General features: G+C 39.3%; 1 protein-coding gene across 10 annotated transcripts in view; it reads right to left on the bottom strand.

Annotated features, from left to right (window-relative positions):
- Positions 1-16347, bottom strand: part of SPTAN1 (spectrin alpha, non-erythrocytic 1) — a 51473-nt gene that overhangs the window by 29303 nt on the left and 5823 nt on the right. For all 10 annotated transcript variants that reach the window (XM_051636326.1, XM_051636331.1, XM_051636327.1 and 7 more), the window contains exons 2-18: positions 13342-13581; positions 12587-12712; positions 10003-10143; positions 8712-8858; positions 8032-8165; positions 7162-7306; positions 6915-7069; positions 5568-5703; positions 4884-4985; positions 4030-4167; positions 3476-3586; positions 2951-3028; positions 2631-2786; positions 2109-2313; positions 1454-1635; positions 534-777; positions 99-221 (exon numbers count right to left, since the gene is read on the bottom strand). In XM_051636326.1, coding sequence (XP_051492286.1) covers positions 99-221; positions 534-777; positions 1454-1635; positions 2109-2313; positions 2631-2786; positions 2951-3028; positions 3476-3586; positions 4030-4167; positions 4884-4985; positions 5568-5703; positions 6915-7069; positions 7162-7306; positions 8032-8165; positions 8712-8858; positions 10003-10143; positions 12587-12712; positions 13342-13578 — 2560 coding nt within the window. In that variant the 5' untranslated portion in view covers positions 13579-13581. The remainder of the gene's footprint in view (positions 1-98; positions 222-533; positions 778-1453; positions 1636-2108; positions 2314-2630; positions 2787-2950; positions 3029-3475; positions 3587-4029; positions 4168-4883; positions 4986-5567; positions 5704-6914; positions 7070-7161; positions 7307-8031; positions 8166-8711; positions 8859-10002; positions 10144-12586; positions 12713-13341; positions 13582-16347) is intronic.

Genomic DNA, 16347 nt, shown 5'->3' with positions numbered 1-16347 from the left:
AGACAGTGATTCTGAATTTACAGGGCCAGAGAACAAAGTCCAGTACAAAGGCCTTTGGGTTTCTGAAAGAGACAGAATTACAAAGCATTGAGACATACCCTCTTCCACCATAGCATTCCCCTTCTGTGTGACTGCTTTAATGCGGGGCTCATGACCTGCAATTTCTGCCTGCAAAGCCTGATGCTTCTTTAGCAGATTCTGGACACCGATTAAGTCCTTGCCTGAAAGATATATAATAGTTAATAATTTAACCTTGAGTCATTAGACTAAACTAAAAATTCAAGGAAGCTGTAATGAGTGCTACATAAACTTGGAGCATAGGAACTACCAAAATGAAGACAGAGTGCTATGAAAACTAAGTTACCCATGGGAATTGTAGCAGCAACAGAAGAGTTGCAGAACCACGGGTAATGGCGAACACCTAACTCCCCACAACGTTAATTACAATGAACACTTCAGAAGTTCCATACAGGGACAAGTTAGAATAGAGTAGTTCTGACATCTAAATCATGGATATCTCAGGATGGACCCACCTCTGTTTGTCGAAGCTGCAATAGGTTCTTTTTCCCTAATCCAGGTCTCTTCATCCTCAATGTCACGGAAAAGCTGCTGCAGGCGAAGAGAATCTGCCAGTTTCTGCTTGCGAGCTACCATGGGATCCTTCAGAGCTTCATAACGAGCTACCAGAGCTTCTTGTTTCTTCTTGATATTGTCAGCATCAAAGTGTCCAGCATCTTGGAACTGGCGTGCCTGGATGGTAATGCCATCTATACGATCCTGAAATCAATTCAACAAGAGCAGCATGTCAGAATTTCTGTAAGATGGCTGCGGTGCCAGGAAATATTTTCAGGTCTAATAAGTTATATCATGACAGAACAACTTGAGAACCTCATCAGCTGCACACTGCCAGTGCAGTAATTCTGGTAATAATCATATCCGGGTAATAATATATTAAGTAAAAGTAACTAGTTTTAATCTTTCAACTTCATAATGAAAGATTATGGAAATGACATTAACTTTACAGATGTGCTACTCTAGATGAACCATTTTTCAACTGTTAACAACTGATTATTCCAGCTGTGGGAAGCCAGATTTTGTTGATGTTCATGCTGTGGATTGAATTCCCCTAAAGACCATTTGCCAACAAAGGAACCATCCAACACAAAGCACAAGACATCTTTTTAAGTTGGCATTCACAGCACAAAACAATGCTGTGCTGTCAGCAGGGCACAGCATGGAGTTTTACTTTCTCAAAAAGCTTACTTTTGTCAAAATATTGAAAATATTGTTCTTAGAGACAAACAATTTAAGTTTCAGCTAAACATTACTTCTGATAAACTGTAAAGTTCAAAGATACAAAAATTATGAAAACACAGACATGCTAAGGTCTCTGGAGTGAATATTTTTGAGTGAGCAGATCTGAAAGGGCAGGGAGAGCAATTTTTTCCCTTACCTGATGGGCAGCAACATCTGCCTCTAGCAGGGCATGCTTCTTCTGAAGATTCTGAACACTAGTAAGATCTTTTCCATAATCATCAGAAGCCAAGTGTCCCTCTACTTCATACAGCCACAGCTCAATGTCTTCCACGTTGCGATTGAACTGCTGCTGCTGGTTGGCTTCACGGAGTTTTATACCTGATTGAGACAAGAGTGGCAAGAGGAAAAGAGGACTTGAGTTTTCCATGTCACAGAACCATAGGATGCCAGGTTGGAAAGAATCATTTGGTCCAACCTTTCCAGGAAGTACTATAGTTTACATGAGATGGCTCAGCACCTTGTCAAGCTGGGACTTAAAACTGTCCAATGTGGGGAATCTACCACTTCTCTTGGGAGACTGTTCCAATGTTGGACTGTCCTCATGGTGAAAAAATTACCTCTTGTGTCCAATTGGAATCTCCCCAGGAGCAACTTGTGCCCATTCACCCCCTGTCTTTTCCATGTGACTCCTTGCAAATTGTGAGTCTCCATCTTCTTGGTATCCCACCTTTAAGTACTGAGAGATGGTAATAATGTCTCCCCTGAGCCTTCACTTGATTTACCTCATTTCCTGTGTTCTCCTGGCTAAACTCTCAGAAAAAAGAACTACTTGAATTCTGAGCAAGTTGTACCTTTGAGCTCAGTGGCCTCCAGCAGTTTTTTCCACAAGCTGATAACTTCATTCATGCGAGCTGCCACCTCATCAGATGCATAGTGCTTGACATCAATCAACTTCTGGCCAGCTTTCTCCAGCGCGTCGATGCGACTCTGGTTAGCAGAAAGCTCTGCTTCAAAAGCCTGGTGTTTCTGAACTTTACCTTGCAAGTTTGATGGATCCTACGGATGAAGAAAAATAACCTTTTAATCCAAAATTATTATCTTTAAGTCTCTGAAGAATCTCTAAAATTAGACTACATTCATATACATTTATTTGGGTTTGGTGCCAGAAACAGGCCTTAAATCATAATACTTAAGCTACTGAATAAGCATGATTCAGTAATTCCCCTTGGGGGTGAGGGAGAAATTACAGTTCCTCCTCATGCCATCCATTCTGCCTATGATCATTTTGGCTGACACTGCTTCACATCGTTAGGCTGATTACAATAAGCCTGGTAGTGCCTTAAAATCAGTCTAACGTCTGTCTTTGTGTTTACCTTGTAGGCCTCATCTGTTGCAGTTTTCATTTTTTCATTAACCCAACTCTTGAGCTCATCAGAGTCTCGGAAAAATTGCTGCAGGTGGAAAGAATCTGCCAGCTGAGCACGGCGGTACATGGCTCTTTCGTGAAGGGCATTTCGGCGGCTCAGCAGCTGAAGAACAAGAAAGTAAAGGGTTTTAAATTCTTCAACCACCACTGTACCTGTACTTTTGGAAGAGCTCTGCTGATTTATCCTATATTGTAGTCATACCTTTTAAAACAATAAAGCAGCAGGTGATTTAAAGTCTACAGTCCAAACCTGTTTTAGATACTTACAGCATCTCTGCGTGTAGCAACATCATCCATGGCATAATGGTTATTCTGAATCAGTTTAGTAGCAAACTCATCTAATGCCTAAAGAGAAAACAGGTGTCCATTTACTTGGTGTAACAGAAGCTGTTTGTGCAAGTTTACTTCGAAGATTAATTCTCAACATTTTATCAAAATAAAACTAACAGAAAACCATTAAGAATAGCTATTGTTACACATCATCTTGTAGAAGAGTGCAGATTTTTGCCAAATCTGCATCCACACGTGTGCTGGCATGAGAAGCAAGCACTGGGTTACTCAGCTCTCTGAGGCAGCAATCAAGCCCTATCTTATCTTTTCCACTATTTTCCATTTTAGAGACAACACACACAATTTAGATCTAATACACCCACATAACAGTGGATCAATTCTGCAGAGCAAACCCCAGCCTTCTCTGTCATCCTCCAGCACTGTGCCCTCCCCAGTAAAAAAAAACAAATTACTTGTTTTATTTCTTGCCCGTTTAGTGATGACCTAATGTAAATGTCTTACTGTGATTTTCTCCTCTTGGGCACTTAGGGATTTCTCAAAGTCTTCATGCTTCTTTAGAAGAGCCTCCACACTATCCAAAGAATCCCCAAGGTCTTCATTGAGCAGAAATGCCTGAAGTAAGGAAACAAAGACGTAATTGGTTTTTATGTTTCCATGCTCAGCTGCTCTAAAGTCAACTCAAGCATGGCCAGTGATGTTTCTTACCATATGTATGATATTACTGACAAGTAAAGCACAATACACTGGGATGGTGCTCCCTGTACGCCAAGGTTCTGAATAATTATTTTTAGCTTCTTATTCAAACAGCATTTTGTAAGAGTTAACACACATAAAAGCCATCTCAAGCCAACTTGTCACAACTAAGTTTCAAAATTAGATGGAAACAGCAATTGTAGCAGCTTGGGCAGTCATATTAAGTAACTCTGCTCAGCACCCTGCTCACTAATGCATGTTTAGTGACCATCACTGACACTAATAAATTGTCTAAATCTACAGAAGACTAGAAAGAAATGAAAAATCAACCATATCTGGAGAGTTCAAAGATAAGCACTCACTTCTTGTTTGCTCATCCAGTTGTCAACTTGCTCAGTATCTCTGTAGAAAAGCTGCAGGTCCATGCACTGCTCGTACTGTTGCCTGTGAAGCTCCCATAGCTCTAGCAAGGCAGATCTTTCATCTGAGAGAATGGTCAGCTAATGGATTGGGAAGAGGAACACATCACGATTTTATTTAACAGCCTGGTTCATATTCATTTCAATGGAAAAATCAAGCTGTGCCTCTAAAAAAAGTGGTTAATGCTGGACTGAAAATGACCTCCTGTGTAAAGAATCATCCTCATATAGGGAAAGCATTTTCTGAGCCTAACAAGCTTGAAAAGTGGCAACAACCTCCTGACTTCAGTCAGAAATCTCTCCTCTTCCAAATTACATCTACACAGAGGTATTTAAGGGGCAATTGCACTTTCTGACTGCAGACATACTCACAAAGGAAGCTCTTCAGCAAGCCTCCTGCTCTCTCAGCCTCTGAAATATCTTTGGCCCACTCTTGCTTACAACATCTCAACTGTCTGACTGACCAGTGTTTCACTACACACACTTCACGAGAGGTCCCATTAGTTTGAAAACCAAAATCTAGAAACACTAAATATTTACTGGCACTTCTGATAGCAAACCTAAACTTTTGAAGGAAAGATATACTAGTTGTTCCTAACAGATAGCACTAATAGTCCCTACTAAGAGACAGGCAGAAGCTGTTCATTTGAGGATGGAAAGCACAGAGTGCTTAAATACATGAAGAAAGCTCTGCACCTAGAGGGATGATATTTAGCAGCTTACAGCCTTAAGAAGCCATGAACTTTTAAACTAAGGAACACTGAAGAAAGAGACAAAATTATTCTAGGTGCTCTTACCTTTTCTTTAACTTCATCAGAAGCATAGTGCCCAGCAGCAAGCAAGGCCTGGCCAGACTCATCAGCAGATTTGAAGCTATCTTCATGGGCATCGATTTCTCCCTATCAAGGGAACAAGAATAACCAGTTACCAAAATTATCTTAGAATAAAGTGTCAGAAGATGAAAACTGTTATTGAAAAATAACACAGAGTCAACAGTCTGGACATCTGAATGATAAGCTTTCAATTATCTTTAAATACATTACACTTAACATGAAAACTAGAATGAAGTGTTTTGCCTTACAATACAGATAAAGTAAATACAAAGACACATGTCAAAATTAAAGTAAAGGTTGGTTTTAAGCTGCAATCCTGATTACTTACAACAATTGCTCATGATGGAGAACTGAAACAGTCATTAGTCCAACTATCAGGTCTAGTTACTTTTCATAAAACACTACCATAAGCCTTCTTAAATACTTATATATTAGTGTATATCTACTATCAAGAAACAAAGTAAAAATATTAAATCAGCACAGCAACTTAGGTGCATGATCATACCATTTAGTTGCATGCAAACCGTTAGTTGCACGAACAAAGGAGTCTAGTGATACCACATGAGTGGTTCTGACTCAAGAGACTGCTTAGACACACTAACAGCTGTTGAGAGCTGCTGACTGGATCTGGCTGAGGAACTATTGTACCTTATGCTCCTGATGTCTGTCTAGAAGGGCTTCTGCTCCAGCCACATCATTGGCAAGTTCATCAGCATTTATCAGAGCCTTCATCTCAGTCACCCAGCTGGTGAGATCTCGGAAGTCTGCAAGAAAACGCTGCAGCCTTAGGAAAGGAAAAGAAAAAATGGTTGGGAATAGTTTGTTTGCATGGTTTCTCCATCCTTACCCCAAAGAAAGAGTTACAAACATAAAACTGCTCCTCAGATAAAAACAAAATAATACAATACCAAAATGCAACCAGAATATAAATAACTATATATGCTTTCAATCAAAATAAGAAGCATTTTGAAGCTAGGAAAAAAATGCTGGGTTCAAAATGAATATCTCAAATATATGTTTTGCATACACCTTATGTTGAAAGTAGAAGGAATATTCCTAACTACAAGCCTTTGTGTCAAAGACAACAGAAATCAAAAGACTGTGTTTCAAGATAGCTCATCTGTCACAAGCCATAACACAGTGTGTGGGGGGAACTGACAGGAAGTTTCAACTGCACATACTTCAGCCTTAAAACAACAAGCAAAGAAATTCTCAGGTTCCTTTCAGCATGCCTTTACAGCTATTGCCTTTGGCATGTGCTTAACACTTATCAGCAACAGTGATCAGTCTCTGTTTCCCTTCCAAATTTGCTGTTAATTGATCTGAAGAGATTATGACAGGGAAGAATGATTACGTGTGTGGTCTCACCACCATAAATCTTGGATTATTGTAGGGAAAAAACAGCAGAAGAAAACCAGAAAGGATGTAAACTAACCACCATGCTAGGCTAAGTTTCTTTTTAGTATGGCTTTTCAATAGTGACCTGTTATGTTTCACGGACAACCAGGCTAGTATAGAAACAAGACTGGACAAAAACAAATCGCACAGCAACAAAGCAACTATCACAGAAAAAGGTACTTCATTTAATCTAGGACAATACAACAAATAATAAACCCTGCTTTAGTCTTCAGAGAATCATAAGGACTCCATAGTGAACAGATTTGTAGTATGTCTATTAAAAAAGCCCACCAAAAAGAAAACAGTCAGATAATGGACCTCAAAATGCAGGTATCAACTCAGATGGGAGAAAAAGCTAAAGTCCTAAAACCTCGAGGTGTCCATTTTGGTAACTGATCCACACCCCGAGAATGACCAAAAGCTGCCAGAATTTATCATATAAATAACTATTGTACAACAAAAAGTTATAAAATATAATTTGGTGAACAAAACTGCTTCTGGAAACACCAGAATAATAATAAAAAGTAGAAACAGCATCCCTTTTGTCCCCTCCCAAGAGCCCTCTGTCCAAGGTGAAGAAGGAAGGTCAGTTCCTACCTGTAGGAGTCGTTAAGGCGGGCGTGTCTCTCTGCTGCCAGGGTTCGGATCTGCTCCCAGTTCGCAATCAGCTCCTCCCGTTTCACTTGAATCTGGGAAGCATTTATGGGGTGGGACTGCTGCAAACGGTCAGCTTCTGCACAAAGGGCCTTCACCTAAACACAGTCACAAACACTGAGTGAGCTTCTAGCCTTTCACAAGCAGGTTACCTGGTTTCAACTAGGTAAAACACATCTGGTACGGGTACCTTATCTTCCAGAGCTGCAAGGTCTCTTTCCAGGCCTTCGTGCTTACGCAGCAAAGCCTGCACACTGGCCAAGTCCCTGCCAAAATCATCTGAGGCCATCAGCTGCCCCTTCTCCTTAATCCAGCTGATTGTTTCATCCACATCCCTTCAAAACAAAGCACAGATTGAAAGCAGTCTATCTTGTATGGAAAAAGGAAGAAAGCAGGATGTTTTCCTGTACGTTTGCCAGACCTACTGGCATACAAACCCTTACATATGAAAACACCAGAGCCAAACACAATTATCCTTTAAAGAATCAACAACAAAACAACCTAAAAAACAGACTTTTTTTTTTTAATCTCAAAAAACCTTGAAGCTTATTAGCAAGCTATTTTTCAGATGGTGTCACCAGATGCAGACAAGGAATTATAGCACCACTGAGCACCATCATCTTGTAGGTCCATTTCCCACTCTGGACCCTTCTCTGACTTAATTACAGCCAATCTCAAAATGCTCATGGAGAGCAGGATAGAAAGACACTGCTCAATGACCCCCCAGGACAATTGGGCTGACATCCATCTGACAACAAAAAACCATTCCTTTTAAGGCTCATCTAGGACAGAATTGGGGAAAAAAGCCCTTGGAGGAAAAGGAAGTAAAATTCTAATTAGCAGGAATGAGCAAAACTGCCAAGTATTGAAAAGCTAAATCAGAATGACTATTCTAAGGTAACTCTAGAACAACAAGGTCCTCATTCAACAAGTCACGAGAAGGAGAAAAGCAAAAACATAACAGACAAAAGTAGCTCTTCTCATACCAGTGTATACAGCTGAATGCATCATTAAGCACCCAAATCCCACATCACTTCAGCAGATCCAGCCAAGATCATACCTGTTGAAACGCTGAACTTCAGCTGCCCCAAAGAGCTTTCCCTGCCTCTGAAGAGCAAGGCCCTTCAGACGCTGCCAGCTTGCATTTACTTCATCCTGTTTGGACTTTATCAGTTCCTCCTCAGGGTGTTGTTCCTAGGAAGCAAAGGAAAAAATGTTGTTTTCATATGATGCGTAGTTTTACATCCATTGACAACACTTTGAAACACTGCTGCTTTTCAAGAGATCAGTTTATAATTACTGCACTTTCCAGAGGTTCACACAATTCAAAAGATTTCCTGAAACCTCACTGTGTAAACACTCAGTACTCTTGAGTGGTTTGATTTTCCCTGTGTATAAGTTGGACAATGGGAAGAGGGCTGTAAATATTATCTACTTTTTTTTCCTGGAATGCAACACTTCCTGCCCTGTCTCCATCCTTGATCAAGATCCAGATGACATATCAGAATATATTAATCCTGGCTGTCCATGGGAAATGCATTTAACCCCAAATACAGCAGTTTCTCTCACTAATCACTGCTCTCCATGTTTTCAGGAACATCCTCAGTTGGGCAGTTCCTCAAGCTATTCAGCAGAAGAACAAGTGAATCAAATGATGACCGTTTAAGATTAAGATGGCCAAGGATTTAGGCACATGGAGAGCAAAACTTAATGGTATGCTAACAAACCATGAATGTTTACCTGGATAAGTTTGCCAGCAAACTGGTTCACTTCATTCACTCTTTCCTCGTGAGCTGCAAGGTCTGTCTGGAACTCTTCAAACTTCTTTTGCAAAACCTCAACATGCTCTAAGTCTTGTCCAAGCTCTTCCGAGGTCACTATTGCTTCCTAACACATCAAGGAAAAAAAGCAAATGTCAGTATGGGAAATCATGACTAAAAATCAGGAAGCAAACTATCCTAATTTTGAACAGGTCAAAGACAGTTACAATCACTGTGTTTTAAGTCAGATTCAGAACTACAAAGTTTCCTGCACTGAACTCCACTTCTCCTCCTCTCCCCCCAACATATGTCCATTAGTGCAAAAAACATGCAAGATCACTAAAGGGATTATTTTTTCATCTTGCTTATCCTTATTAATTGTTCAAGTTATTGACTATGACCATTTCTTCTACCATATGTTTTTCATTCTGTGGACAGCAACCACTACTACTACAAGCACCTAAATTACTGCAAGAAAATATGCACAGAAAAAACATACTTTTAAAACTACAAAATAAATGCTATGTTGGAGTACACACAGTGACCAGAATTTGTTGACATGTTTAGATGGTCTACAGGCATCTCCTGTAGGATTCTGATGCAAGATTTCTTGATGAAAAGTGCACTGTCATATTCAGTAACAGTTATGCAGGTTTTACAGTTGGAACCAACAGTGACACAAAATAACAAACCATCATTAAGAAAACCTCTATGATTATGGAGTGGCTTTTTTTTCTTGATAGTGTGGTTTGTGGTTTTTTTCCTTCAGAGTTCAAAGAATCAAGAGTCAATAGTTCTTCTGCAGCTAATGTCCTTACAATATGTATCTAAAGATACTCCAATCATCAAGTAATTATGTAGACACTGCTTGCTGGTTAGGCTGGCTGCTTTTCTATAACAGATAATTTAGAATATTTATAAAAACATTCACATGTTGTGGATTTCCCTTACAGGAAACTTGAATGTGATTACTGTGAGAAAAATGAAGGTCTCCTCAAAGCAAAGAAAGAATTTATTATGTTTAACTATGCTCTCAAATATGCAGGATTCCCCTTAGTCTAGTACCTTTTCTCTGTGCCTGCTGAGGAAGGAACAGTAGTTTGCAATCCTACTGCTTATGCAATATGAATAAACTAAATAAAATGTATAGGTGCCTCTAAAAGCTCTCTGTGACTACCTGAAGTCCAGCAACTCTATGTTGCAAGGAAATTTCCACACAGACACATTAAATTTCCCATCAAGAACATAGCAAAGGCAGGACATAATTATACCTTGTCATTGATCCAGTCCAACACATCTTCACATTCCCTCAAGTATTGCACCAGCTTCTGTGCTTGCAACAATTTGACTCCCTTCTCCCTCATCTTTTCCAACAGTAGTTCCCATAGTCGGTGCAGCTCCTGCAGCCTAGTCTAGAACAATAGAATGTTGCCCTTAAAATCTTGTATCAGAGAAAGTTAGATTTGTTCCCTTCCTGACCTTAACAGAAGATTTTTTTTCCAAAGTTGTACTTCCTAAACTTTAGACAAAGTGTAGAAAAACCTCAAAACAATTTCATCTCCAGTCATTAGTTTTCGTATTGTGTAAAACGATGTAGCAACACAAAATCAGAAATACTGAAACACTTTTCATTAATAATGAATCTATCTATGAGGTAAACATTTTCAGATAAAATTTTATTTAAATTCTATGCTCATGTGAAGTCAGACAATGTATTTGCTGCTCTTCCCTTCAATTGTTCAGTCTTTTACATGGAAGTCAACTCTCAATAAGTGAATCTTCTCTTCATTTTGGAATTTATTTTTATTCAAGACAACACATTTAGTTTAAAGTCAAACTTGTGCCACTTCACGGTATTTTAACCATTTCTCTTAGCACTAATCAGCTAATATTGTTAAGTAACATAATAGTGAAATACCAGGAGCAATTACCAGCTTCAATACTGAGTCTCTCTCTGGCTGCACTCTTTCAATAATAAATTTTAGAGACAATTAAAAGAAAAATCACACTCCCACACAGGCACACAACTTGCAAAACAGGAAAGTATCTGCTCCACCCATCATCTATAATGCTTTGCTCATCGAGATCCAAAACTTGAAAGTCATGCTAGAGAAGCTTTTGAATGTCTAGCAGGGGCGGATACCCGCTTAATCCCTCTAGAAAGTTCAGTTAGGTAGGGCTGAAGGGAGGAAAGAGCTCATCCAGCTCTTTCCTTGCACTATCCAAAAGCATAATGCAAATTGTCAACCAAGGAAGAAAGAAGACATTGCAAAGAGGAAGTTGCACTGCACAGCCAAAGGTTTCACCTACTCGTATGTGGAACCCAACTTGGGTGGCAGTTACTATGGGGCGCTGGGCAGTCCGGTACGGCGTGAAGGACTGAACCAGTAAAAGGCAAATTATCACTCCAAACACAACACAATTAACAACTTACACCAAGCAGCAAAGACACAGTATTATTTAAGATCACCCTACTGCAAAGCATTGTTTTGTTTTGTTTTTTTTTCTATTTCTGGTAAAGATTATACAATCACAATGAGGTTTCTAAAATACTATATTTTATTAAAGTATATAATGTATAAAAACCCCCTACTTTTCTTAGTCACCATCTTTTCTTAGTTACAATGAACGATAACAATGAATGTATCAGTTGTGATAATCACTACAAAAATATTCTAAAAGGGTTCTCCTATTGAAAAGTTGTAACAGCTCACATCCAAATTTTATAAAGGAAACAGCTCTAAACAATTCTAAGGAGACTTGTTTGCATTAAAGAAAAATGCAGTCATAACCTGACACTGAAACAGCTGAGGCCCAGAAACAGCAGATTATATAAAACGAGTCCTAGGAAAGAAGCTGGTAAGCAGAACAGAAAGTGTTTATTGGTGGGGTATGCACATGTATGTGTGTGTGGGATTAAGAAAGAAAACACTAACACAACCAGAGGAAAATGAGAGTGCACAGGGGAAGTAAAAAATAACTCTCAAGTCATTACTTAAACCTTACAGTTTGCTCAGACTTTTTAAAACATTGATCATCACTCAAATACTGTCAAATGTAAATCTATCTAGCACAGCAGCAAAGATTAAAAAAAAATAATAATTTGTCATTGCATTACCTGGGTTGGGAGATTTACAGAGAAAGAAAAACACAAAAGCAGATCTCAGAAAAGGATATGAAGAAAGCTTAATGCTTGTTACTGAGGAAGCAGCTGCCCTAGATGTTCATTGCTGGATAAACAAGGCAGACAGAGCACTGCACTTGCAGCTCACAAAAAAAGGCATGGAATGCAAATTCAAAAAGATTAAAATGTTTGGTCAGTACAACTTCACCAGAAAGCAGAAGTCACTAGAGATCTGATCTGAGCCAGAGCACATAGAAATTACGCATCTGAAGTATGTCTGGTATGGCTGCTTGTGTCACTTCTAACTATTATTGCAGAAAATTTAAATGCTATATATAAGCATAAAATGAGTGATCAGCACCCCTGACATCAGGCCTTGTGAATTTGCTGCTTCTTGATGAGGTGCCATTCTGGGAAGAACCACAAATACTGAGTTTATCAGTTGCCTTGTGACTTTCAACACATCTTTGAATTATTGATGATTTTACAGTCCAAGTTCCTGGACTCCACTAGCAGACAGTTCACCCCAGAACTGGATACAAAACAAGATTTGAGCTGGGTGCTCATGAAAAGCATCTGTAAGCTTTACAAATACAAATTCTCTTGAGATTTCACTACTCAAATACCTGCAGCATTTTGAAAACTGTTTTAGAATATAAAGTTATCCATGCAATCTGCACAAAGTGTTTAAGGAAAAGCCTGAAAGAGAGAAAAAAAGTTTAAAAACTCACTCTTATGGTTTCAGATGCAAAATGGCCTTCATTAATCATCTGATTTCCAGTCTCATCCAGTTTAACAATAGCTCCTGAATTGGCCTGCACCTCAGCTTCAAAGGCTTGGTGCTTCTGCAGCTTCCCCTGCAAGTAAAACATCAAAGAATGTGACTGAGATTTGGTGCACAGCCCTTCTCCACACTTGCCAGCATCAAGATTTTTAGTGTATTTTCTGCATATTCAGTATGGACAAACAATAAAAGAGCACAGCCAAAATCCTAGCCATGCCATATGTTTCATGAGTGGATTCCGACATCCCAACTTCAGTTATTTCATTATTATGTTTGCTCTTGTACACTAGGGTGTTCAAACATCTAAGAACCCATCAGCTAGCTCCACCCACACGAGTTTATTTTCTACACATATCTCTTTTTTTGTGGAAACAAAAAGAGTTAATTCACATTTATTCACAAAGCTGAAGCATCCAAGAAATTCTAGGATTAAATAAAGCTGGTTTTTATAACACATTGCACTGAGTAACTTTTCCTATGTTGATTCAGCATCTAATCCATTATTAGAAATATTCCATTTAAATCAGCAAAGAAACCAGGCTTTTGAAGAACACTTTGCTAGGCTGTGGGTATTTGCATGTATCCTTCCTCACCACTCTCAGATCAAGTTACATTTATTTATGTGTTTGCTCTCTAGCCCCACTGACCGGGTAAGCCCTAATATTAACAGCAGAGGAAACATAAAATGGCAGCAGGACTTGCCTGTAAATTGCTTGGGTCTTTGTAATTTTCATCTGATGCAATTTGCAGTTTCTCTTGGATCCATTTTTCAAGCTCATCTGCATCACGTTGGAAAAACTGGAATCGATAGGAATCTTCAAGTTTCTGGCGCCTTAGAGAAGATAGTTCCTTGAACCTGTGGTAACGGTCCAGGACCTGTTGACGCCTTTCTTGGATATCTTCTGCTGTCTCCAACACTTTCACACCACTTGGATCCATTTTCTGAAAGCCCCAAAAAAATGTATTTTGTTTGTATTATAAAACTATGGCAGGGTAGGAAGAGATCCATGGAAGAAAAGCCTGCTTTTTGAAACTTTTACTTACAGTCTTATTGTGTGTGTGGGTATGTATATAAAATATTAGAGACATAAATAAACAAAAGCACACTCCTAGCAGAAAATAGTGGGGAAATAATATTTACAAAGACATTTAACAACTACTTGTTTTAGAACAATATGGCTGCAGTCATATAAAGGCCATGTGATCTCAAACTGTAGCATGCAAATGTCTGACCCAAGTGGTAAAAACGTGTTTCTGTGCATATATATGTGTAGATATATAGACATGTTTCTTGTACAACATACAAAATCTAGAAACATTTTAGTTAAAATACTCGATATGGGTAAAATAGAGAATATTACTGGTCTTGAAAGAACAGCAAACTGATCCACATAAATACATATACATATCTATAAATATTATACACATATATACACACAGACAGCTGTGCGTGTGACACATCTCTCAGTTCTCTTAGTTGAAAAAGTTACAAACCCACCCTGCCACTCCCTACAAGACCTTTCAAAAGCCAGTAGAGAGGCTCATAGTGCTTCAGTCAAGGAGCATTTAGTGTAACTCAAGATTTTCTCTGACTGCTGCAACTGAAAATCCTTGTACTTTGCTTTATATACTAAAATCTGTCATTGTCACCACAAACACCAAAGAGCTGACTACTGTTCTGCTTTATCTCCTTTCTGTTACAATTGGATAACCTTTAATGCTCAGTTCCTAAGCTTACAAAAAGCAATTTGCTTTTTAAGAAGAGATCTATGCCTTAGAACAGAACTGTAACACAAATTTAAAAAGTAGCATCATTACTGTAATCGGAGTTCGGGTACTTGCTCACTTATTTGATAACTCACTCTGCATATCAAGAAGCTGTTGCAAACAAAGACTGTGCTTGAACAATTATGCAATTAATGTCTTAATGCACAAGTGTTCACATGTATAGCTCATCTAAAGCTTTTATTAGAAATTCTGAAAGCAGCATGCTAAATGTACTTCCCATCAATCCTATCGAAGATAGGGAAGAAATCCAGTCTACAACGGCATACTAAAAGACAGAGGCAACCATTTAAAATAAATTGTTAAATATTATATTCTTACTTAGTCATTAGTTAATTGCATGCTTTAATTAGACACGTATCTTGCATAATTGTATGACAAACTACAGGTTGGAAAGTGATCTATATGGACATGTTTTCTGTTTGGTTTCCAAGCACTCATGAAAGGATCATCTGATAGAAAGGAACATATGGGGGCGAATTCACACATTCCTGAGCTCACTTCCAACAGTCCCACCCTGCACCAGGACAGCCATTCCAGCAGCAGTTGTTACTCCTATGAACTCTGAGCCCCAACTGCATTGCGGCAGTTTAAGGAAGGAAGGAAAATAAGGCTTTGCTTTCTCTTCCAGGCCTGGGCATTTCACTAATTAATGTCAAAATAGGGCAAGGAAAAAAAAAAAAAAACAAACCACAACCAACCAGTCTGTGTAGCCTGTCCTATACAAATGACGTCCAGGTTTCATCTGGCAGTGGCACCAAAGGCTCCACTTGATTAGTGTATCTGAGTATTAAAAGATCAAAATCCTGCACATAACTTGATCTCAGCTACAGATCTGTTTCCCTGAGAAAGCAGCTGTTTTTCTCCAGTGCTGTTTTCCTCCCGGAGAGCAAGTTATTGCTAAACACTTCCCTTCCTGTGCTGACACAGTGTGTCTGAATTCCAAAAACACTTCTCTTAAACTGAATTGTGTTCAGGAACAACGAAGTGGCAGTTAAGTCTAAATGTACTGCACAACTGTGCCCTGTCCTTCCACTTGTTCCGGTAATGAGCATTACTGGGGGAAAATGAAATCCTAGTTCATCTTCAGAACACTGTACATTCTTTTGCTGTCAACTTGCATTTCAGTATTAGAAATAACCTCCACAGACCAAGTGATTCTAAATCAGTCTGAATTATTAAAATATTTAAATTATTAGAATATTTAAATTAGTTAACCTTTTAAAACAAACAAACAGGAGACCTCCTGTAATTTAGCTTAGTAGCTGGTTTGCCTCTCACCACACAAGCCATGCAATCTGGCTCATCTTTTTGCTGGAATTTGTTAAAAGAAAGGCTCCTTTTATAACTACAGTAAGTCCAGCTAGTCAATTGTAAAAGAAGTGCTTTGGTCTAGCAATAATAGACTGTTCTTTCCTGCAGCAGATCAGCTGACGTCAGCAAGTCTGTGCTCTGCCAGAGCACAATCAGCAGTCGCTGGGGAGCTCTGAACTCAAAAGTCATGGATGCTGCAGGATGGTGCAGTCTAACTCTGGTGTTTTCACACTCCAACTGCAGTATCCCCCTGGAATATTAAGCAGTTCTCCAAGATGTTTCTAAACCTTCTTGGTTCAAACGCATCGTTCAAAAGCATCTAGGATACACCTCTGCACGCCATGCAAGAGAACCGCCAGCAAGAAGTTGCGCTTGATGGTTTTTATGCCTTTTAATGCTTCAGGTTAAAAACGTGAAAAACAGCTGACACTGGGATGTGGGTGCCCAGGCAGAGCCCAGATAAGCAGCCCTGTCCCTGCTGCTGTGCAGAGAGACAACGTTCCCCAGGTCGCTGCTGCTGCTGCCTGATAAGGTCGGGCAGAGCGAACATTCCAGGCGGTGCCAGGAGCAGCAGCACGGCCGGCCCTTTCCCAGGGCTGGGCACAGCCC

Source organism: Apus apus, chromosome 19 (assembly GCF_020740795.1).
Source record: "Apus apus isolate bApuApu2 chromosome 19, bApuApu2.pri.cur, whole genome shotgun sequence".
NCBI lineage: Eukaryota > Metazoa > Chordata > Aves > Apodiformes > Apodidae > Apus > Apus apus.
The sequence above is the reverse complement of the archived record's forward strand: the minus strand, read 5'-3'. Positions and strand labels throughout refer to the sequence as shown.